General features: G+C 40.9%; 1 protein-coding gene and 1 long non-coding RNA gene across 2 annotated transcripts in view; one reads left to right on the forward strand and one right to left on the reverse strand.

Annotated features, from left to right (window-relative positions):
• Nucleotides 1–203: 203 nt before the first annotated feature.
• LOC129458947 (uncharacterized) lies at nucleotides 204–15,314 on the forward strand. The gene is made up of 5 exons (XR_008649780.2): nucleotides 204–487; nucleotides 1,009–1,164; nucleotides 2,435–2,508; nucleotides 11,551–11,721; nucleotides 15,155–15,314. It is a non-coding gene; the product is annotated as an uncharacterized lncRNA (long non-coding RNA).
• The window catches only part of DSG2 (desmoglein 2), a 48,521-nt gene continuing 37,259 nt past the window's right edge, over nucleotides 8,599–19,860 (reverse strand). Inside the window, exons 12-15 of the mRNA XM_055235339.2 lie at nucleotides 18,480–18,707; nucleotides 16,146–16,267; nucleotides 14,615–14,947; nucleotides 8,599–11,736 (exon numbers count right to left, since the gene is read on the reverse strand). Of these exons, the coding sequence (XP_055091314.2) occupies nucleotides 10,714–11,736; nucleotides 14,615–14,947; nucleotides 16,146–16,267; nucleotides 18,480–18,707 (1,706 nt within the window). The 3' untranslated portion in view covers nucleotides 8,599–10,713. The remainder of the gene's footprint in view (nucleotides 11,737–14,614; nucleotides 14,948–16,145; nucleotides 16,268–18,479; nucleotides 18,708–19,860) is intronic.

Below are 19,860 nucleotides of genomic sequence, written 5' to 3' on the forward strand. Positions count from 1 at the left end.
GGTTCTGCAGGTGAACCAGAGGTGTGGTGCTGGCATCTGCTTCTGGTGAGGGCCTCAGGAAGCTTCCAATTATTGGCGGAAGGCAAAGCAGGTGTATCACATGGTGAGACCAGGATCAAGAGAGAGGGGAGAGAGGGGCTACACTTTTAAAAAACAACCAGATCTCGCGTGAACTACCTGAGCGAGAACTGGCTCATCACCAAGGGGATGACACGAATCCGTTCATGAGGGATCGGTTCCCATCATCCAATACCTCCCACCAGACTCCACTTCCATCATTGGAGGTCACATTTCAACTGAGATTTGGAGGGGACCGTATCCTAACTATATTAACTTCCAATTTTCATCGAAAGCCCACCTGTCCAACAAGAGCTCCTAGACATTCCCTTTCCCCTTCAACTTGGAGGAATTGGGAATGACAAAGAGAAATTAATCAAAAGAAGAATTAATCTCTCCAATCAGCCTTGGCGTTTTCTTTCTATCTTTGGTATGTTGTTTTTTACAGAGTGTCTTGGTTTTCAGAATAAGCTGTTTGTAACTACTTCCTCCACTATATTGTGAGCCTCTGGAGGGCAAGGGCTGGGTCTCACTCATCTTTGAATAAGTTTAAAGCCACTAAACAGGGCTCTGCACATAGTGAGAATTCAACATATGCTTAGTTGAATCTAATTTTTCAGAAAAAGTCAACATCTGTTCTTAAGATTGCCCACACCAGGCTGAGTGTGTTATTTGTAAATCCATTGGCCAGCGTCATTTCCTCCAAAGTGCAGCATTTTTGATAGAACCAAAGGCTCATGACTGACCTTCAGAAAGACATTTTGTATTTCACCATCAAAGAGTGGTACAGGTTTTATTAGACTTCCGTAATCCAGGCCTCGTTTCTCAGGCAACTCTGAAGCATATCACACTTTATCTGAGAGGATCACAGTTAGTGAAGGAAGGTACTGGCCTTTGCAAGTTTGTGTTGCTCACGAACTTATTAAATTGCTTATTTTTTTTTCTTCCTAGCTTAGATTGACTTCGCCTCTTTTGCTGCGTGCATAGTGCCATCTTGTGGCCACGAAGCAATAACAGTCATAGTTATGCCACAGCGCTTCTGCAGTTCCATCTTATTTCTATAGTCCAGAGGATCTCTAAGTGTAGAAACACATGGATTATTACTAGGTGAGCGTACATATAGTTTACTGCTAAGCCAATTCGACCTGGTACATCTAGCTGGGGTATATCTAGAAGCATTTAAGATGCTTGTATTTTGTGCGTTTTCCAACTTCTTTCATTGAAGTACCCCAATCCAGTGTTTTTCTTTGAGAAAGAACCCATGTATACTAGGGAAACAATATATGTTGTCCTTGGAGAGGCTGGAATGAAAAACTCAAGATTACTTTAGAAGGGTCCAACTCGAGAGGGGTTGCAAAACCAAACTTCCCGCTAGAAGAAGCTGAAAGCAGTAGACGAGGGGCAGGGGAACATATAGGGTACGTTTTAATGTATAGCCTCGGGTAAAAAGAAAGAAGAATAAAACAGATCTTTAATAAGTGAGTAAAATCTCCAACAATCCAAGTAACCAGCATATAGGAACTGAAAGAGATTTTGAACCATTGCAAATAGATCGTGTCCTGCACTGAAACCTGACACAAAACCTGACACTGAAACTTGTCAGTTTTCCTCAGAATCCCTCAAACCCATTGAGAATCCATCAATTCAGACTTAACAATGAGAACTAACTTGGGCTTGGGATGCAGCACATTAAATGTTGCCAGTTAAATGAATCATGCACAGGTTTAGAAAACCAGTCTGAAAATTTTGTTTGGATTTTTGCGACTGTCCTGCTTGAATGTACCAAAAACCCTTACCCTCTGAGACAGGTAAATTCCTCCCACCACAGTTCACCATTCTTCCTATGACTGGCCCTCTGTTCATTCAGTCACCAACTATTTCTTTTGTTGGTTGATACTGGAGTAAGTATGAGGTGACAAACATCAAAAAGGCCCATTCCTGCCTTCATTTATCTCAATACCCACTGACAGTATGCAGGGGAACAATGGGGGATGCAAATCAATTCTTCAACAACTTTATGATCCTAACTTCAGAGATCCTATCTATAGGAACAATGGGAATGCAAATGGTCAGTACCTGGTGCTACCTGACTTTTAGCAACAATGAAGTGGGTCAAAGTGCAGCCTGATTAATGTTTAATTACAAATATATTTCTGTTCAGAACTTAGCATGCAATCGTTGTCAACACTGGGAGACAGTTTCAAGTCTGGTAATAATTGAGGAGGAAGCAACCACTACTAATGGGCCTAAAGGAACAAGAAGAGAGCATGGGTCCAGGAACTCAGAGAGGGAGTTGCTCTATAGAGGGATGTGTGACAGAGGGAGGTAGAGGGAGAGATGCCCTGATCTCATTTTTCTCTTTCTCACCAATCTCTAGCCAAGGCCATCACTTGCCAAGCCCATCTAAAAGCCAGAGGCAGCAAGCAGTGCCCGTTGAAACATCCATAAAAGGTAAGCTCCTGGGTCTTAGAGCAGGGTGAAGAAGGGCAGAGAGTGAGTATAAAGAGGCAAATGGAAAATACCTGGCCCAGGGCATATCTGGATTTTTAAGACACACATTCCTCATCACATGGTTTTTCAATCTGGATAGGTGGGTTTTTGTAATCTGTGGAGCAATGTGAGCCCATTCCCATCCACTGATGAACTTGATACTGTATGTTTCATATCATGCCAATAGCGCATTATAGCAAGTGGGGCAGGGGTATGATGGAAGGTGTGACGGACAGAAACAATGCTGAAAGCTTCTTGATTAGCATGAGGGTAGAAAGAAAGTCAGAGATTGAATGGCAATAGCAAGATCCACAAAGTGAAAGCTCAAGGTTCACATATATGATTTGTGAAATAGTAGAATATTTGAAGGTTGACTGTGATAAATTAAAGATGCATATTGTAATTTCCAGAACCATTGTAATCACCCAATGGGTTCTTCCTGCCACTGCACAGACAAAACCAATTCACTGAGACCATGACATTACAATAAAGAAAGAGTTTAATTGAAATGGGCTGGCCATATCACGTGGGAGGTTGTTATCAAATCAATCTCCCTGAACATTTGGAGGTGAGGGTTTTCAAGGATAGTTTGGCCGGCAGGGGGATAGGGGAATGGGTGCTGCTGATTGGTTGGGGATGCAATCGTAGGGGTGTGGAAAACGGTCCTAGTGCACCAAGTCTGCTACAGGATGGGGGCCACAGGAGCAGTTGAGCCAAGAGTCGTGGGTATCCAGTCGTCAAAAACGCAAAAGTAGCAAAGGACAGCCCAAAAGGCCAGTCTTATTTTCTATTATAATAATGTTATCTGCCGGAGTAATTGGGGAAGTTGCAAATTTTGTCACTTCCCGAATAATGGATGGTAATTGTTTACTCCTACACCTTAGCAGACTAGAAGCCCCTTTCATCCTCCTAACCTGGTGGTTAGTTTTCATTAGTTTTATAAAGGTGGTTTAGTTTTAGGGAAAGGTTCTTATCATTTAAACTATAACCTAAATTTCTGCCAAAGTTAGCTTAGCCCAAGCCCAGGAAAGACCAAAGGCAGTTTGGAGGTTAAAGGCAAGATAGGAGTTGGTTAGATCAGATCTCTTTCATGTCGTAATTTTCTCATTGTTATAATTTTTGCAAAGGTGGTTTCACTCTGAAGTTCCCCCCAAATCTTTACACAATGATAGAAATGTTCTAGATTTGTGCTGTCCAATTGGTAGCCGCTTGCCATGTAGAGCATAGCCCTAGAGTGTAAGTACAAATCTAAATGGGAAAAAACTGAATTTTCCCTGGTGCAAAAAAGGAAAACTTTCCCTTGCCATCTCTCATCTCTCTTTTCTTGGAGTATTCAGTTTAAAAAAACTTGCAGTTGTTAGTTCTTTCTCTATCTCCTTTGCCAGCTTTATAACCAGGGATGTCCTTCTGAAGGACCTGGGGCTATCTCTTTGAAATGTTAACATCAAGGAAGCTAGCCTCCCTATCTTCCCATCTCCATGGGTGCTTGCTCCAGATTATAACTAGCTACCTGTCAGAGAGGTCTAAGAAGTTTTATTATTTCTTTGAATAAAGGCAATTAGCAAACACAACAGCCACCTCAATTACTAGGTGAGTTTAATATGAGCTATGTATGACAAATGGTGCTGTCAAATCCGCTGACTTGAGGACAAGCTATAGTTTATCTTGTGAACAGGTATGTTCTAAATGGCTATATAAAAAGCAAGAACTTTTTGTCTTTGCAATTTCTTTTTTTTTCTTTTTCTTTTTCTTTTTTTTTTTTTTTGAGATGGAGTTTCACTCCTATTGCCAGGCTGGAGTGCAATGGTGCAATCTCAGCTCACTGCAAACTCCACCTCTTGTTCAAGCGATTCTCCTGCCTCAGCCTCCTGAGTAGTTGGGATTACAGGCACCTGCCACCTGCCCAGCTAAGTTTTTTATTTTTAGTAGAGATGGGTTTCTCTGGTCAGGCTGGTCTCAAACTCCTGATCTCAAGTGATCCGCCGGCCTTGGCCTCTCAAAGTGTTGGGATTAAAAACATGAGCCACCGCACCCAGCCTGCAGTTTCTTTTTTCTCTTTTTTTTTTTTTTGGACGGAGTCTCGCACTGTTGCCCAGGTGGGAGTGCAGTGGCGTGATCTCGGCTCACTGCAAGCTCTGCCTCCCAGGTTCAAGCAATTCTCCCGAGTAGCTGGGACTATAGGCGCCCGCCACCACGCCTGGCTAATTTTTTTTGTATTTTTAGTAGAGGCGGGGTTTCACCATGTTAGCCAGGATGGTCTTGATCTCCTGACCTCGTGATCTGACCACCTCGGCTTCCCAAAGTGCTGGGATTACAGGCGTGAGCCACTGCGCCCGGCCTGCAGTTTCTTTAGGAGCTACCTGTGATGTGCCTCACCTTCAGGGCTTAATGCTTATTCAATGATAACACTGTTTTCTTTCTCCTTTACTTTGTGGAAAGGTTTTTTAGGTTGATGGGAAATTTTGTTGTTAGTTGTATGTCCTCAATAAGAGCAACCAATTAAAAAGTAAACACAAGGGGGTGTAGGTGAAAGGTCAATAGAGGTGCTACAGTGGAATCCTAAAGTGTGCAGTACACAAAAGAAGTCAGGAAACAAGAGTGGAGAAAACCGAAAAACCAACAGAAAACCTAGGTGGACAAAGAGAAAACAAATACAAAGATGGGAGCTTAAACTTATCCATATATATAATTGTTGTAAAACCTTCTGATAAAAGTCAGAAATTGTCAAAACGGGAAAAGCCAAGACCTACCTGTATATTGTTTACAATAAATGTACTATAAAGGCACAGACAGGTGTCAAGCAAAAGGATCAAAAAGATATACCATGGAAGCACTAACCGTAAGAAGGCTGGTGTGGCTGTATTAATGTTAGGCAAAGTAGATTTCAAGACAAAGAATGTGTTAGAAGAAAAACTTCAGGCAAATTAAATTTTACAAAGTTGGCTGGGTGTGGTGGCTCACGCCTGTAATCCCAGCAGTTTGGGAGGCTGAGGCAGGTGGATCACTTGAGGCCAGGAGTTCGAGACCAGCCTGGGCAACATGGGGAAACCCCATTTCTACTTAAAAAAAAAAAAATACAAGAATTAGCCTGGTGTGGTGGCGTACGCCTGTAATCCCAGCTACTCAGGAGGCTGAGAGGAGAATCACTCGACCCCGGGAGGTGGAGGTTGCAATGAGCCGAGATCCCGCCACTGCACTTCAGCCTGGGTGACAGAGTGAGACTCCATCTCCAAAATAATAAATATATAAACAAATTTTACAAACTTTAATTGAGCAAAGAATAATTTGCAAATTGGGCAGCACCTAAACCAGAGTAGATTCAGAGCCACGCTGGCGCTGCCACATGGTCAGAGAGGATTTACGGATAGAAAAAGGAAGTGAGGTACAGAAATAGCAGGACTGGTTACAGCTCAGGGTTTGCCTTATTTGGATGCAGTTTGAACAGCTGGCTGCCTGTGAGTGGTTGAAGTATTGCGGCCATGATTGCCTCAGACAAGAGTAGGTTACAGTCTGTTTACAAATCCAGTTAGGTTATAGTTCACTAAGTATGGAGAAACCTTCAGGCCAAACTTAAAATATGTAACAAGGGCTGGGTGTGGTAATTCATGCCTGTAATCCCAGCACTTTGGGAGGCCGAGGCAGGCAGATCACCTGAGGTTGGAAGTTTGAGACCAGCCGGACCAATATGGAGAAACCCCGTCTCTATTAAAAATACAAAATTAGCTGGGCGTGGTGGCGCATGCCTGTAACCCCAGCTACTTGGGAGGGTGAGGCAGGAGAATCATTTGAACCTGGGAGGCAGAGGTTGTGGTGAGCTGAGATTGCGCCATTTCACTCCATTGAAACTCCGTCTCAAAAAAAAAAAAAAAAAAAAGAATGTAAGGAGGCAGCTTTAGGCTAAAGGTAATTAGCAGTTATAAACAGAGATGAAGAGAGGCATTTCATAATGATAAAAAGATCAGTTCTTCAGGAACACAGTAATCCTAAATGTATTTGTACCTAGTAACACAGGCAAAAAGTTTCAAAACACAGGAAACAAAAATAGAATTAAAGGGGGAAATAAGCAAAGCCACACTTGGGAGACTTCAACTTCTTTGTAATTAATGGAAAGAGTAGACAAAGTAATTGGGAATGATGTAGGGGATTAAAATAAAACATAAGGAAACTAATAAATTTTGGTCCATTAAGAAAGTCAGATTTAATGATCTGAAATGTCTCATTTTTAGGTGATGTTTGGTTAGCAACGTCCTACTGTAGACATTTTGATGTGGTGGTGATTGGAATATGGTCTGCAGAGATCAGCCAGAATTAGCTCCATGTGCCACTTGGAGTGGGAACTGAAGTCACACAGGAATAAAACCGTCTTCATGCTTTAGGATGTCCTGATGTGCCAGTGTCGCGAAATCTTCATTCATGAGAAATTCCAGTTTACCGGCAGTGTAGACTAGAATATGCTACAGCCCCCAAAATACGTTTTTAGTATAAGGATTATTTTGAGCTGATTATTTTGAGAAATAGCAGATGCAGGAGAAACTCTGAAGACAGAACATAAGTTTACCTTTTGTAAAGGGATTTAAATTTATAAGGGAAATGTCCATTTGTAAGACTGTCTCCCTCTGTACCGGAAACACAGGATGACTATAAGTGACAAAGACATTAATTTAAATCTGCATGATAAATCTCACTCAAGCTTACCAGACTTTTCCTGGTCACCTTCCCATAACTTGTTTCCCCTGCCCAGAAGCCCCTAATCCCCTTTCCTTTGTTTCAGCCCAAGTTGGTATATTATTAATTTTTTTTTTTTTTTTTTTTTTTGAGACGGAGTCTTGCTCTTTCACCCAGGCCAGAGTGCAGTGGCGCGATCTCGGCTCACTGCAAGCTCTGCCTCCCGGGTTCACGCCATTCTCCTGCCTCAGCCTCCCGAGTAGCTGGGACTACAGGCGCCCGCCACCGCGCCCGGCTATTTTTTTGTATTTTTTTAGTAGAGACGGGGGTTTCACCGTGTTAGCCAGGATGGTCTTGATCTCCTGACCTCGTGATCTGCCCGCCTCGGCCTCCCAAAGTGCTGGGATTACAGGTGTGAGCCACCGCACCCGGCCCCCAAGTTGGTATATTATTAAACTAAATTGGGCCTGAGGCTGCCTCCATACCTTGAGTCCCCACATGACGAACTGAAGCCTAGCCTGGTACATAAATGAACTGAAAGCCTAATTTAGGAGTATATTTTTGTAATACATAGCTGAGTGTCAATCAATCACAGCAGCTGAGTTTCAGCCAGTCACTGGCTGCCAACTGATCAGCCCACCTCCAAATAAGGCAAAGGCTCAGCTGTAACCAATCAAGCAACTTCCCTACCTCACTTCCATTTTCTGTCTATGAATACGGCCTGCTCATTATTGTACAATAGAGTTCTCTGAACCTTTTCTAGTTCCAGGGCAGCCCAATTTTGTGAACCATTCTTTGCTTAAATAAACGGTTAGATTTAATTTGTTTAAAGCTCTTAACATTTTACACCCAAGTTCTAACCACTCCTTTGAGCTGCTCATTCCAGTTACTCCAAAGCATGCATGAGATACACGTTAACAGACTAATGTTTGTCTTTCTCTTGTTAATCTGTGTTTTGTTACAGAGCCCCAGCTGGGGACCTAGAAGAAAAAAATTTGTTTTTCTTCTCTTACAGCAGCAACTCTTATCTTTTCCCTTCTAAACTATAACAAGCAATTAAAACAGCCTCTCAAACATTGGTAAAATGATTTCATCTCTTTGGGTTAGATATACTAGCCTTCTGCCAAACCCAACAGATTTCTCCAGCATTACTCTGGGCAGAGAGCAACCTTCACTTCCTTAGGAACAAGGTTGCCAGAGTTGGACAATGAAAATGCTGAGTACCCAGATAAATTTGAATTTTAGATAACCGATAACTTTTTTTATTGCAAGCAGATCTAATTAAGTAACAAAGTCCAAGAAACACCTGCCTTTAAGGCAGTCTCCCTAACAGAGTTATATTCCTCGTAAAATATAATAGAGAAATAAAAATCAATGGGGAAAGGGTCACTCTAAAGATAGTCTTTTTATTTAAATATTTTATGATGATACATATACAAATATAATCTTCCAAAAAACAAATGTAAAACTAATACAAATCACTTTTTCAGGAACAAAGAAAATCATTTAGAAAATGTGATTATGCTACAAGAGGCAGGTTAGGTTTCCAAGGCTGCTCAAGGTGGAAGCTTAAGACCAACCTTTGTTTGAGTACATAGGTGACATTGACATTTTCACATACTAGTGATATTCCTGTTGCATGCTTGGCAAAATAAAACTGTTAGTAAGTCTACAATAATAAAAGAAACAACAATTACTAAGTAAACAATTCTAGATGATGGAAGAGTAACCTCCATTTAAGCTAGACTTAGATGTCTAAAAATATGTGTCCTGATCTGTACACAGTTAGTGGGAGCACACTATATAAATCCTTTGCATAACACCATTCAACAATATTTTTTAAAGTCTACAAAATTTTAAAGTTTGACTTCCCTAGCAAAATATCTTCAGTCAAGAAATTAGTCTTTGAAAATTATTGTGTTGTGGGAAATATTTATACAAATTATTACTGATCATGCACATATATCTTGAAACATTGTTTCTAGGAGCAATAAAATACAACCTATTTAGGAGATAAACAACCCAAATGATTTGTAAAAAAATTAACTTGTAGAAAAGGATGTTGTGCAAAATCGAGTCGATTATTTGAGGTTTTTATAATATAGAGTACTTATGTACTAAGTCACACCCAGCCAGTCAATAACTGAGAAATCAAAATAAAACAATAATTTCAAAGAGTTACAGAAATACAGGGCCTTCTGAGATTTTTGGCAACTGTAAACAAAAACGAATAGTTTGTATACAATTCAGTGTAATTCTACGAATATTTATTTGGCACCCATGTTAGGCACTGAGGATACACAGCAGTGAAATAGGCCTAGTTGTTATCACAACTAGAGAACATAGCTGGTTAATGTAGCTGCACTAAATTGTAGCTGTTTAGAAGATAATATACCCTGAGGCTTTTTAAAGTATACTATTACTATAAGAAGTAAAATTATTTTATACTTATAAATTTTGTTTTGGATTATTCAACTGAATTTGGAGTGTTCAAAATTTTCATGGTGGTTGAGACGAGGAAGAGGTATAATGCTATTTTTTTCTTTCTTTTTTTTTTTTTTTTTTTTTGAGACGAAATCTCACTCTGTTGCCCAGACTGGAGTGCAATGGTGCGATCTCGGCTCACTGCAACCTCCACCTCCCGGGTTCAAGTGATTCTCCTGCCTCAGCCTCCCAAGTAGCTGGGATTACAGGCGCCCACCATCACGCCCAGCTAATTTTTGTATTTTTAGTAGAGACGGGGTTTCACCAGGTTGGCCTGGCTGATCTCAAACTCCTGACCTCAGGTGATCCACCCGCCTCGGCCTCCCAAAGTGCTGGGATTACAGGCGTGAACCACCACCCCCGGCCAGTATAATGCTATTTTTAAGACTATACAGTATGTATGTGCACACACACAAAGTCATGTGCACAGAAACATACAATGTGTATTCTTATCATCAATGGTCCAATTTAATGAATCACACAGATTAAAAGGGTTCAAGTCTTAAGGAAGTTATGAGCACCATAACTGGTGCTCAGATTGTGCATGTATCTTTAGATCAATGAGTTGTTGAACATCTGCTAGATGCAGTAAAGTACACAATACAGAACATCAATGTTTAATGGTAATATGGTAGGCAAAGAGACCCAATCAGTTTCCTGGGTTGCTTTACTGGACAGCTGATGAACTAGATACTCTGTTCACTTGGTAAATTTTCAGAAGCCAGATTGACTCTCTATGTATCTTGTTTCATCAGGATTGTTTGCATAGCTTGCTAAAAGGCACCTAAATAGCAGCATCATCTCTATGTCTTCAGTAAATCGTGGAACATTTCTAAAATACACTCCTGGAAGCACAGACAGTGTGGTCCTTTGCATATCAGTGACTGAGAAAAATTTTAAGATCAATGTGTATGTGTCTCTGTGTATCTGTAAGGCTCATGAAGAATCAGGTACATTGGAAACATGAAATTAGTCACCGCTAACTAAACTCTGGGTCAGTTTGTGGCTGACTGCTATTTAGGAGTAAGAATGCTGTACAGTGCTATGCTTGGTGACTCTGGTGGAAGATGTAGTTATGGTAGAATTAGAATGACCAGATTCCTCTAAACCAAAATCTGGCAGAGGGCCAGGGACTCCAGCTCCAGACACCATGGTGTTCCTAGCCTTCATAGAATTTTCAGTGGGAATCTGGTAACTGGATTGCAGAGTGGAAGCAGGTGCTAGAACTCTTTCTGTCACTGTCACATTCTGTCCTACTGCTATATTAGGCATGGCCAGAGTAGGCTGCACACCTGAGCTGGGGGCAAGGAAGCTCTCTCTTTCCCTCACCATGACGTAAGGTGCATCTTGAAGATGCTGAGTGCCTTCCAGAGGATTCGATCCACCCCCATGAGGCTGTATTACTCTTTCAGTGACCACAACTGTACCCTCATTAGCATAAGGCTGATCTACCAAGGTAGAAGCTGGAGCATACACCCTCTCTGTCACAATAAGGCTCTGTGGCTGTCTAGGACCCAGGATCACAGTGGTTGGTGGCACAGTGGACCCTGTGACATAGGAAGTTTCTGTTGCTATCACATTTCTAGAAGCCATTGGGTCAGGAAGAGGTGTAGCTACCTTTTGCGCCTGCCTAGAAGACACAGATCTTTCAGTGACTATTTCCTGAGTTACTTTCTCTGCATTTGCTTCTTGCAAAGATTTTGGAACTGGGAAGCTACTGCCAGAGGAGTAGGTATTCTCTGAATTAACCATAGTTTGCTCATAGAGTGAATGTGAAGCTGTGTTCATACTTGTTTCTGTGGCAGGTTTTTGTCTCTGCTCTATTTCCATATTTATATCTATTTTTTGACCCAGGCAAACTTCAGCTAGCGTCTTGAATTTAAGTCCCAAATCATCTAAGAAGCAGTCATCTAGCTCTCCTTCAATAAAACTGCAACAACCAATAGAAGCATTCAGCGATTCAGTTTCTTCCTGAGAATAAACCAGAAGGCAATCTTTGGCTGTGTGATTTTCATCTTCCTCAGTGTAAGAGGCCGCTTTCTAAAATGAAAACAAAACAAAACAAACACAAAACAGACAAATAATTAGCAATACAAATTCGTTTTAAAACAAGACTCTATATTCCTGTTCAAAATGCAGTAATGTGAATTTAATTACAAGGAACCATCAGGGAAACACAAATTGAGAGAGATCCAATGACACAACTGGCCTGTATTCTTAAAAAAAAATTAATATCAGGGAAAAACCAGAAAGGCAGAGGGGACTGTTTCAGATTAAAGGAGACTAAAGTGTCAGGACAACTAAATGGAATGCAGGATCCTGAGAAAAACAAAATTGCTATAAAAGATATTGTGATAGTTGGCTAAATTGAAATACGGACTGTGTCAATATTAAAGTTCTACATTTGTTAACTGTACTATAGTAAGTAAGAGAATGTGTGTGAATGTGTCAGTGAGAGAGAGACAGAGAAAATGGAAAAGCAAATAGCAAATGTGGCAAAATGTTTATTGGGTTCAAAATTTCTACTATTCTTGCAAATTTTCTGATAACTTTGAAATTACTTCCAAATCAAAAGTTAGTACATACATACGCAACCAAGAATGACTGGAGCAGGATTAGAGTGGAGAGAGGGAAAAATTATCAAAGGAAAACAAACAGGACGCTAGAATTGAGCTTAGCAGTGAGACAGGAAAGGCCAAGAAATGGTTTTGCTTGACACCAACCACATCCCTGTTAAGCTAAAACCTGAAGGTGGGTGAAGGATGGTATGAAAGATGGGAGGGTAAAAAGGAGCAGAAAGTGGGAAAGCACGCTAATAATTTGCAAATTTAGAAAAGAGGGGACAGAAGCAACTTGCTTTCCTCAATGGAAGCCCCTCCCCTTACTCCTCTCCAGTGCCCTTCAGATGCCTTATATTCCAACTCTGTCCATTCTCATGGGAGCACAGGGCCTTGTTCTCAAGAAAACCACCCAGTCCTTTTTTTTTTTTTTAAATTATTCTTACTATGTAAGATCTGAAGTAAAGTTCTTTATTTTACTTCTAATATCCATAGTTTGTGTTTAATCTCTTAATATCCTAATTAGTCTGGTAAAATGTTTATCAATTTTATTGACCTCAATAATAAGCTTGTGGCTTCAATTTTTTTTTCTTATTACTTTTTGCTAAATATTTCATTGATTTTGGCTCTAAAATTCATCATTATCTTATTTCTGCTTGTTTTGGGTTTAATTTGCTCTTCTAACTTCTGAAGGTGGAAGCTTAGGTCACTGATTTGAGAACCATCTTCTAATATAACCATTTTTGCTACAATTTCCCTTCAAGCATCACTTTAGTAGTACCCCACAAATTTTCATAAAGTATAATTTAATTTGCAGTCGTGTATTTATAAATATTTGAGTATATTTTATATATCTCTTTGTTACTGATCTCTGGTTTTAATTTTTTTGTCATCAAAGTACATTGTATGACTGCAGTTCTTTAAAAGTTCTTTACATTTATTTAACATCCCAGAATATATTCTATATGAAAAAGCATGTATATTCTGCTTCTGTTGCATAGAGTGTTCTGTCAATATCAACTAGATCCATTTGGTTGACAGTACTAAGTTTTCTATATGCTTACTGATTCTGTCACTTGTTCTTTCATTTACTGATAGATCAGGTTGAACTCTCCAACTATCATTATGAATTTGTCTGTTTCTCTTTCAGTTGTTTTTGCTTCAAGTTTTAAAATTTCTGTTATTAGGTTCTGACATATTTAGGAGTTTCAGGCCTCCTGATGAACTGACCCATTTTTCATTATGAACTATCCCTCATTATTACTGGTAATATTCCTTGTTCTGAAGTATACTTTATGTTATATATATATATATATATACATATTTTTTTTTTTAGACAGAGTTTCACTCTGTTGCCCAGGCTGGAGTGCAGTGGTATGATCACAGCTCACTGCATCCTTGGCTTTCCAGGCTCAAGTGATCCTCCTACCTCAGCCTTCTGAGTAGCTGGGACTACAGGTGTGTGCCAGCATGCCCGGTTAATTTTTTGTATTTTTGGAGAGATAGGGTTTTACCATATTGCCCAAGCTGGTCTTGAACTTCTGGGCTCAAGCAATCTGCCTGCCTTGACCTCCCAGAGTGCTGGGATCACAGGCATGAGCCACTGTGCCTGACCTCTACATTATACTTTTATTTTCAGTTCTGCTTCTAATTCCTTAATTCTAGCATGAGCTTCCTTATTGCATCTGATCATCTTCCTGGAACTTTTCTCATCATTTTTTGGTGGACCCTCACAATAGCAAAGCCAAGTACTCTCATACAGAAGGTAAAATTTAAATGGACTTAATAGATTGTGTTTTTTAGGTTATCTATTCTCTGCCTTTCCTACGGAGCTCATCCCTACCAAGCCTGCTCCTGCAGAGGGATGGAACTTTCCGACCCACTGACATCTGTCTTGGTCATATGACTTGCTTTGGTCAATGAAATGTGAATGTAAAAAGGTGGAGGCTTTGAGAGCCATTGCCTGGTTCTGCCTTGTTCTTTTCTTTGGGTCACAAGGATGGCAGCTTCCCAGGTACAATCTGCTCTCTCAGTGTGCATCTTGATATGAAAACATCACGAAGGAGAGCAGAGCTGAGCTGACTGGCAAAAACATAACTGTGAGAAATATGCCTGTGTGAGAACTCAGATCATGGGGTCACTTGTTACTGCAGCATAATTTAGCTAACACCGACTGATTCTGTGGGTCCCATTTCTCTTTCCTTATTGCCTGTAAGTATTCCCTGAAAAAAGAAAAAAAAAAACCACAAAAAACCCAAAGTCTCATTTGGATCCAAGGCAATGATTACCCTAATAATATCACATTCACATACAAATGTTCCCCCCACCCCCCACCACCAATACATAAAACCCATCCTTACATCAGTGAAATAATTTCTTACGAATTCTTCATTCAGTGCAACAGCAGCTGCCTGAGCTCCGGCCATGTCTCTGGAAGCCCCTGTGGCTCTTGTGGTCTTCATGGTTTCAGTGGTCATGATAGCGCCTGTGGCCCCTGTAACTTGGGTAGCTCTACCAGAAAGCAGGCTTCTGTGTTCTTCCCACCTTGCATCCATCTCAGACATCTCATGTTGCCCTTTGGCAATGGAAGCAGAGCTACCTCCTTTCATTGTGGCTTCCTTGGCCATACCTCCTACTCCATTTCTTCCTACTAGACTGTCCCCTTGATCCACTGGCAGAAATGATGGCACCACCTGTGAAAGCAAACACAGCTGAGAACTGAGTCAGGAGGATGGAGGGAATCCTTCATCCTTGGTAGAAGGATCTGAGCCAAGGAAGGATCTGAGCCATAGGAAGGTATAAGCTATTTCCACTGAGGCCAATTAGAAAAAGTATTTTGAGTTGAATAACTTATAAAAGTCTTATGAAGGTTTCCTTTCTTCTATCTTCTTGTTTTACAGCTGGATAGAACCCAAAGAGAAAACAAAGCCCAAACGGTCATGGGACCAATGGCACTTCAACCTCCCTCTACAGTTTGATACCTTCTTCTATAGTTATAGAATTCTTAATTTTGTTTTGACCTGGATCCATGGCCACCCAAAATAAAGACTATATTTCTAAGCCTCTGATGCCACTAGGTATAGCCACCTGACTAAACTGTGGTCAACGTGAATGAAGCAGAAATGGTGTACGCAAGTTCTGGGAAGTGTGCTTAAAGAGGGTTCTTCACTTTTCTCCCATCTGCTGGTTAGAATGTGGGGATGACAGCTAGGTAGCTAGAACTGGGACATGAGGACAGTGTGGGAATGGAACTCAACCATGGAAGAAAAACAAGGAAGAGGGAACTGGGGACCATGCTGTGGATGAATCATCATGTTGATCTTGGAATGCCCATTTTAGGGTTAAGCCACTGTTATTGTGAGTTCTCTGCCACCTGATGCTAAATTCTATCCTATTAGAAATGGTGCTCATAACAGATGGTGGTGAGAGGTCCAGGGTGAAGATGCAATAGAGAGACAAAGGGATATGGCTATGAAGTAGTTGGGAAACGGGGTTTTGCAACATTTTACAACCGTCATGGGGGTTGTGGGCTTACCTCTGCAAACCCTATGTATTGAGGGAAATGGGAATGAAGCAGTTCCTGGTTATGAAAACTGCCCATTTAATGTTAGGACAAAAGACTTAGATCCCTACACACTCTTGCTCTTCCTGAACCTTGCTCTACATTCTTTACAACATGGGAAGTGTCAAAACAGAGTAAAACTATCTCAATTCTGCCCCGGCAACAAACACAAAATATGCTGTCATTTGAACTCTTTGCTTAACAAAGGTACATGAGTGAAATCCATAGTGATCACTTTACTCATTCAACCAAACATGTAAGAAATACTTCCCTAGGCCCCTTTAAAACCCAAAAAGAAGACAAGTCATATTGACATCTGATCCACTGACCTTGTCTTCAGGTGGTGCTCCTTCATTATTCCAAGGATGCAGCATCTCTATGGTGCCAGGTATGGGGGTAAAGCCTTTGGCGCCCTTTCCGCAATGACACATCAGCAGTAAAAGTGGTACCACTGTACAGACACAAAATTGAACACAGATAAGGTTAACCTTGATATATTTCTAAATTTATATTGCACAATTTTGGAATTTGCATGTCCCTTCCTGGAGTTGTCTTCACTTATTTACAGCTCTATTTTTCTTTTCTTCACCCTGATCCAACCTTACCAAGCTTGTTTTGGGCGAGTTACTCCAAAACCCGAAGGCAGGATGAGAGAGTCTTACAGATTCAAGGCCTTGTTCATCAAAAAGAGGCTGTCTGTGGTTGCTGAGTGGAATACCAAGACTAGGTCAGATAGTATCCAAATCATCAAAACCAGCTTAAAGATTAATTTTTTTAAAACTATGGTCCAATTAAAAAAAAATCACTGTTGCAAAAATATATGTACTATTAAAAACAGTAATTAGAAATAATAAAGTGAAACATATAACAATTTCAGAGCCCTCTTCTTAGATTTTATTTTACACCTAGGAGGAAGAAAAGACCAAGGCTGACCCCTTGATCAATGCAGGAAAGAATTAAACACATCTGCATGCCCATCTGCCACTCCCATTTGGCAGCTTCCAGTGATGAACTAGCTACTGCCTAGATTCGTTTTTATGTCAAACAGTCAACAGCACATTAACTATAGCTACTATGATTAATAAGAAGACTGAAATCAGCCAGTGGCAATTCAACAATTTTAACAAACATTCATCAAGTGTCTATTGTGTGCCAAGTACCACATTAGGCTCCAGGGAATCTGCGATGAGAAAGCAGTGCAAGGAATTCCTGAGCAAAAGATACAGTCCCAGCTCCAGTACCTACCTACAAACTTGGTAAGCTGAGGCAAGTCATTTACCGTTATGTATCTGTATATGTAGCCATAGCATGGAGATGATGGTATAAAAGTACGCTGCAGACTGTTGAGTGCTGTGTATTCAATTGCACATCTACCAATGGCTCTCAAACAGCAGTCCCCAACCTTTTTGACACCAGGGACTGGTTTCACGGAAGACAGTTTTTCCACAGGGAAGTTAGGGGTAGGGGGGTTGGTTTTGGGATGACTCAAGTGCATTACATTCATTGTGTACTTTATTTCTATTATTATTACATTGTAATATATAATGAAATAATTATACAACTCACCATAATGTAGAATCAGTGGGAGCCCTGAGCTTATTTTTCTGCAACTAGATGGTCCCATTTGGGGGTGATGGGAGACAGTGACAGATCATCAGGCATTAGATTCTCATAAGGAGCACGCAACCTGGATCTCTTGGCATGAGTAGTTCACAATAGAGTTTGAGCTCCTACAAGAATTGAATGCCAGCACTGATCTAACAGGAGGCAGAGCTCAGGTGGTAACACAAGCGATGGGGAGTGGCTGTAAATATAGATGAAGCTTCACTCATTCTTCCACCACTCACCTCCTGCTGTGCGGCCTGGTTCCTAACAGGCCATGGATAGGTGCTGGTCTGTGGCCTGGGGGTTGGGGACCCCTTGTCTAACAGACCTCTCCTCTGTCACTCCACTAGCCTAGGCTGCCTTGGAGGTGGCCCTGTGTCCATATTCAGTGGTCAAGTAGAGTGATATTTCATGTGACCTCAGGATACAGTCCCTTGTTCTTTTATAAAAGGAAACCCGAGGTCTTTGGAGTGTGGGTAGGGCAGGCAGGACTGGTTGAGAACATCTTACGGTCAGGAAGGACAGGAAGTGCTCAGAGGGTCTGCCTACTTTTGGTGCTGGTGAAGAAACAGGCCAAGCGGGGAATATCAGGGGGGGAGAGCTCTGACAAATTGAATGTACAAAGCAGGATTGGTTGGAATAAGCTGGGTTTGTAAAAAACCTGTGCCCATAACCCAAAGTCATGCAACACATCTTTTTTGAGCACTTACTGCATGCAAGGCTCTGTTCCACACACTGGGAATACAGCAGTGAAGAGAACAGACAGCATGCTGCCCTCACAGAGCTCATCGAAATGGGAATACCAGCGAAGTTTATGCCAATAGTTCCTAAGTTACTGAAATCAGAAAATGATATACATTTATAAAACAAAATTCTGAAGAGTCTTATATTATGCTTTGGTGATTTGTCAATCATCAGTTGTTTCCCTATTCATTCTCAAAGTGCTCTAGTGTGGTTAAAGAATAACTGTGATGAAATCAATGACTACCATAGTAACACATCTCCAGGAGTGCACTCAAATTCCCAAAAGCACAACAGAGTGGCTTTTAAAGACTTACATAGCAGGAGCAGAAAGGCCAAAATCATGAGCGCAACTGCTGCGGGTCCCAGGCCCACATAGGAGTCATGCTGTGCTTCCCTGCAGCCGCTGCCATGCAGACACTCACAAACCGTGAGTGTAAGGATCTGCTTTTCAGGACAACTAAAACCCTGATTGTCTGAAATCAGGAACTGAATTTCACTTCTCCCAAGCTTTTTCTCACTTTGTTGCAGCAGCACACTGGTACCTATAAGGTTGGGAGGCAGAAGGAAATAAAAACGAATGATAACCAAGGATGAGGCAACAATAAATTCCACAAATGTTCTTTCATTGCTGATTGTATTTAACTCCAATTAGATACTTTGTTCTTCCTTCACTTACTGAAGTGTGCTCATTAAAATTTGTCTATAGGCCCTGAATATGCAGTTTAAATTGCAAAGGTTCAGACCTGGACACCTTACTTTCATGATGATTAGCTGTAACCAACGTGTGTGGGTCTAGGAAAGCTAGGAACTGTTCTATACGCTGGGAAGACAGTGACAAACAAGTGGTGAGTTAACATTTCTACTGAATGACCTTTATTTTACCATTTCTTTAAAAAAAACTTTATTAAGGCAATTTTTCAAACATAGTAATAGAGAGAAGAGCATAACCCCCATGGTACCCATCCTCAGCGTTAATCGTTTTCAACAATGGGCTGATCTTGTTTTCTCTAGTCCCTTCTTTTTTTGTTCTCAACACTATATACATTCAAAATGGAAAAAAAATTCAAACCTACAGAAAAGTTGAAAGAATATTTTAGTGAATATTAACAAACACTTCACTAACTGTTTACGTTTTGCAACAATGCTTTCTTGTCCTCTGTATACCCACTTTTTCTTTTTTTTAAAGTTTCTGAACTATTTCAAGGTAAGTTACAGATAGCACGACATTCTTCAGCATGCACTTTCTAAGATCAAGGAATATTAGCACTCTTAACGCTTCTTCTTCTTCTTATTTTTTGAAATGGAGTCTCGTTCTGTTGCCCAGGCTGGAGTGCTGTGCTGCCATCTTGGCTCACTGCAACCTCCACCTCCCAGGTTCACCTGCCTCAGCCTTCTGAGTAGCTGGGATTACAGGTGTCCACCACCATGCCCAGCTAATTTTTGTATTTATAGTAGAGATGGGGTTTCACCATGTTGGCCAGGCTGGTCTCAAACTCCTGACCTCAAGTGATCCACCTGCCTCAGCCTCCCAAAGTGCTAGGATTACAGGCGTGAGCCACCACGCCCGGCTTCAACTTGTTATTGATAATATTCTCTAATATACAACTCAATGTATTTGTAAGTTAAATTTATTAGAATTTTAGAGTATAAGGGTCACAGGGAGTTTTTTTTTTTTTTTTTTTTTTTTGAGACAGA

Source organism: Symphalangus syndactylus, chromosome 1 (assembly GCF_028878055.3).
Source record: "Symphalangus syndactylus isolate Jambi chromosome 1, NHGRI_mSymSyn1-v2.1_pri, whole genome shotgun sequence".
In the NCBI taxonomy this organism is placed as follows: Eukaryota; Metazoa; Chordata; class Mammalia; order Primates; family Hylobatidae; genus Symphalangus; species Symphalangus syndactylus.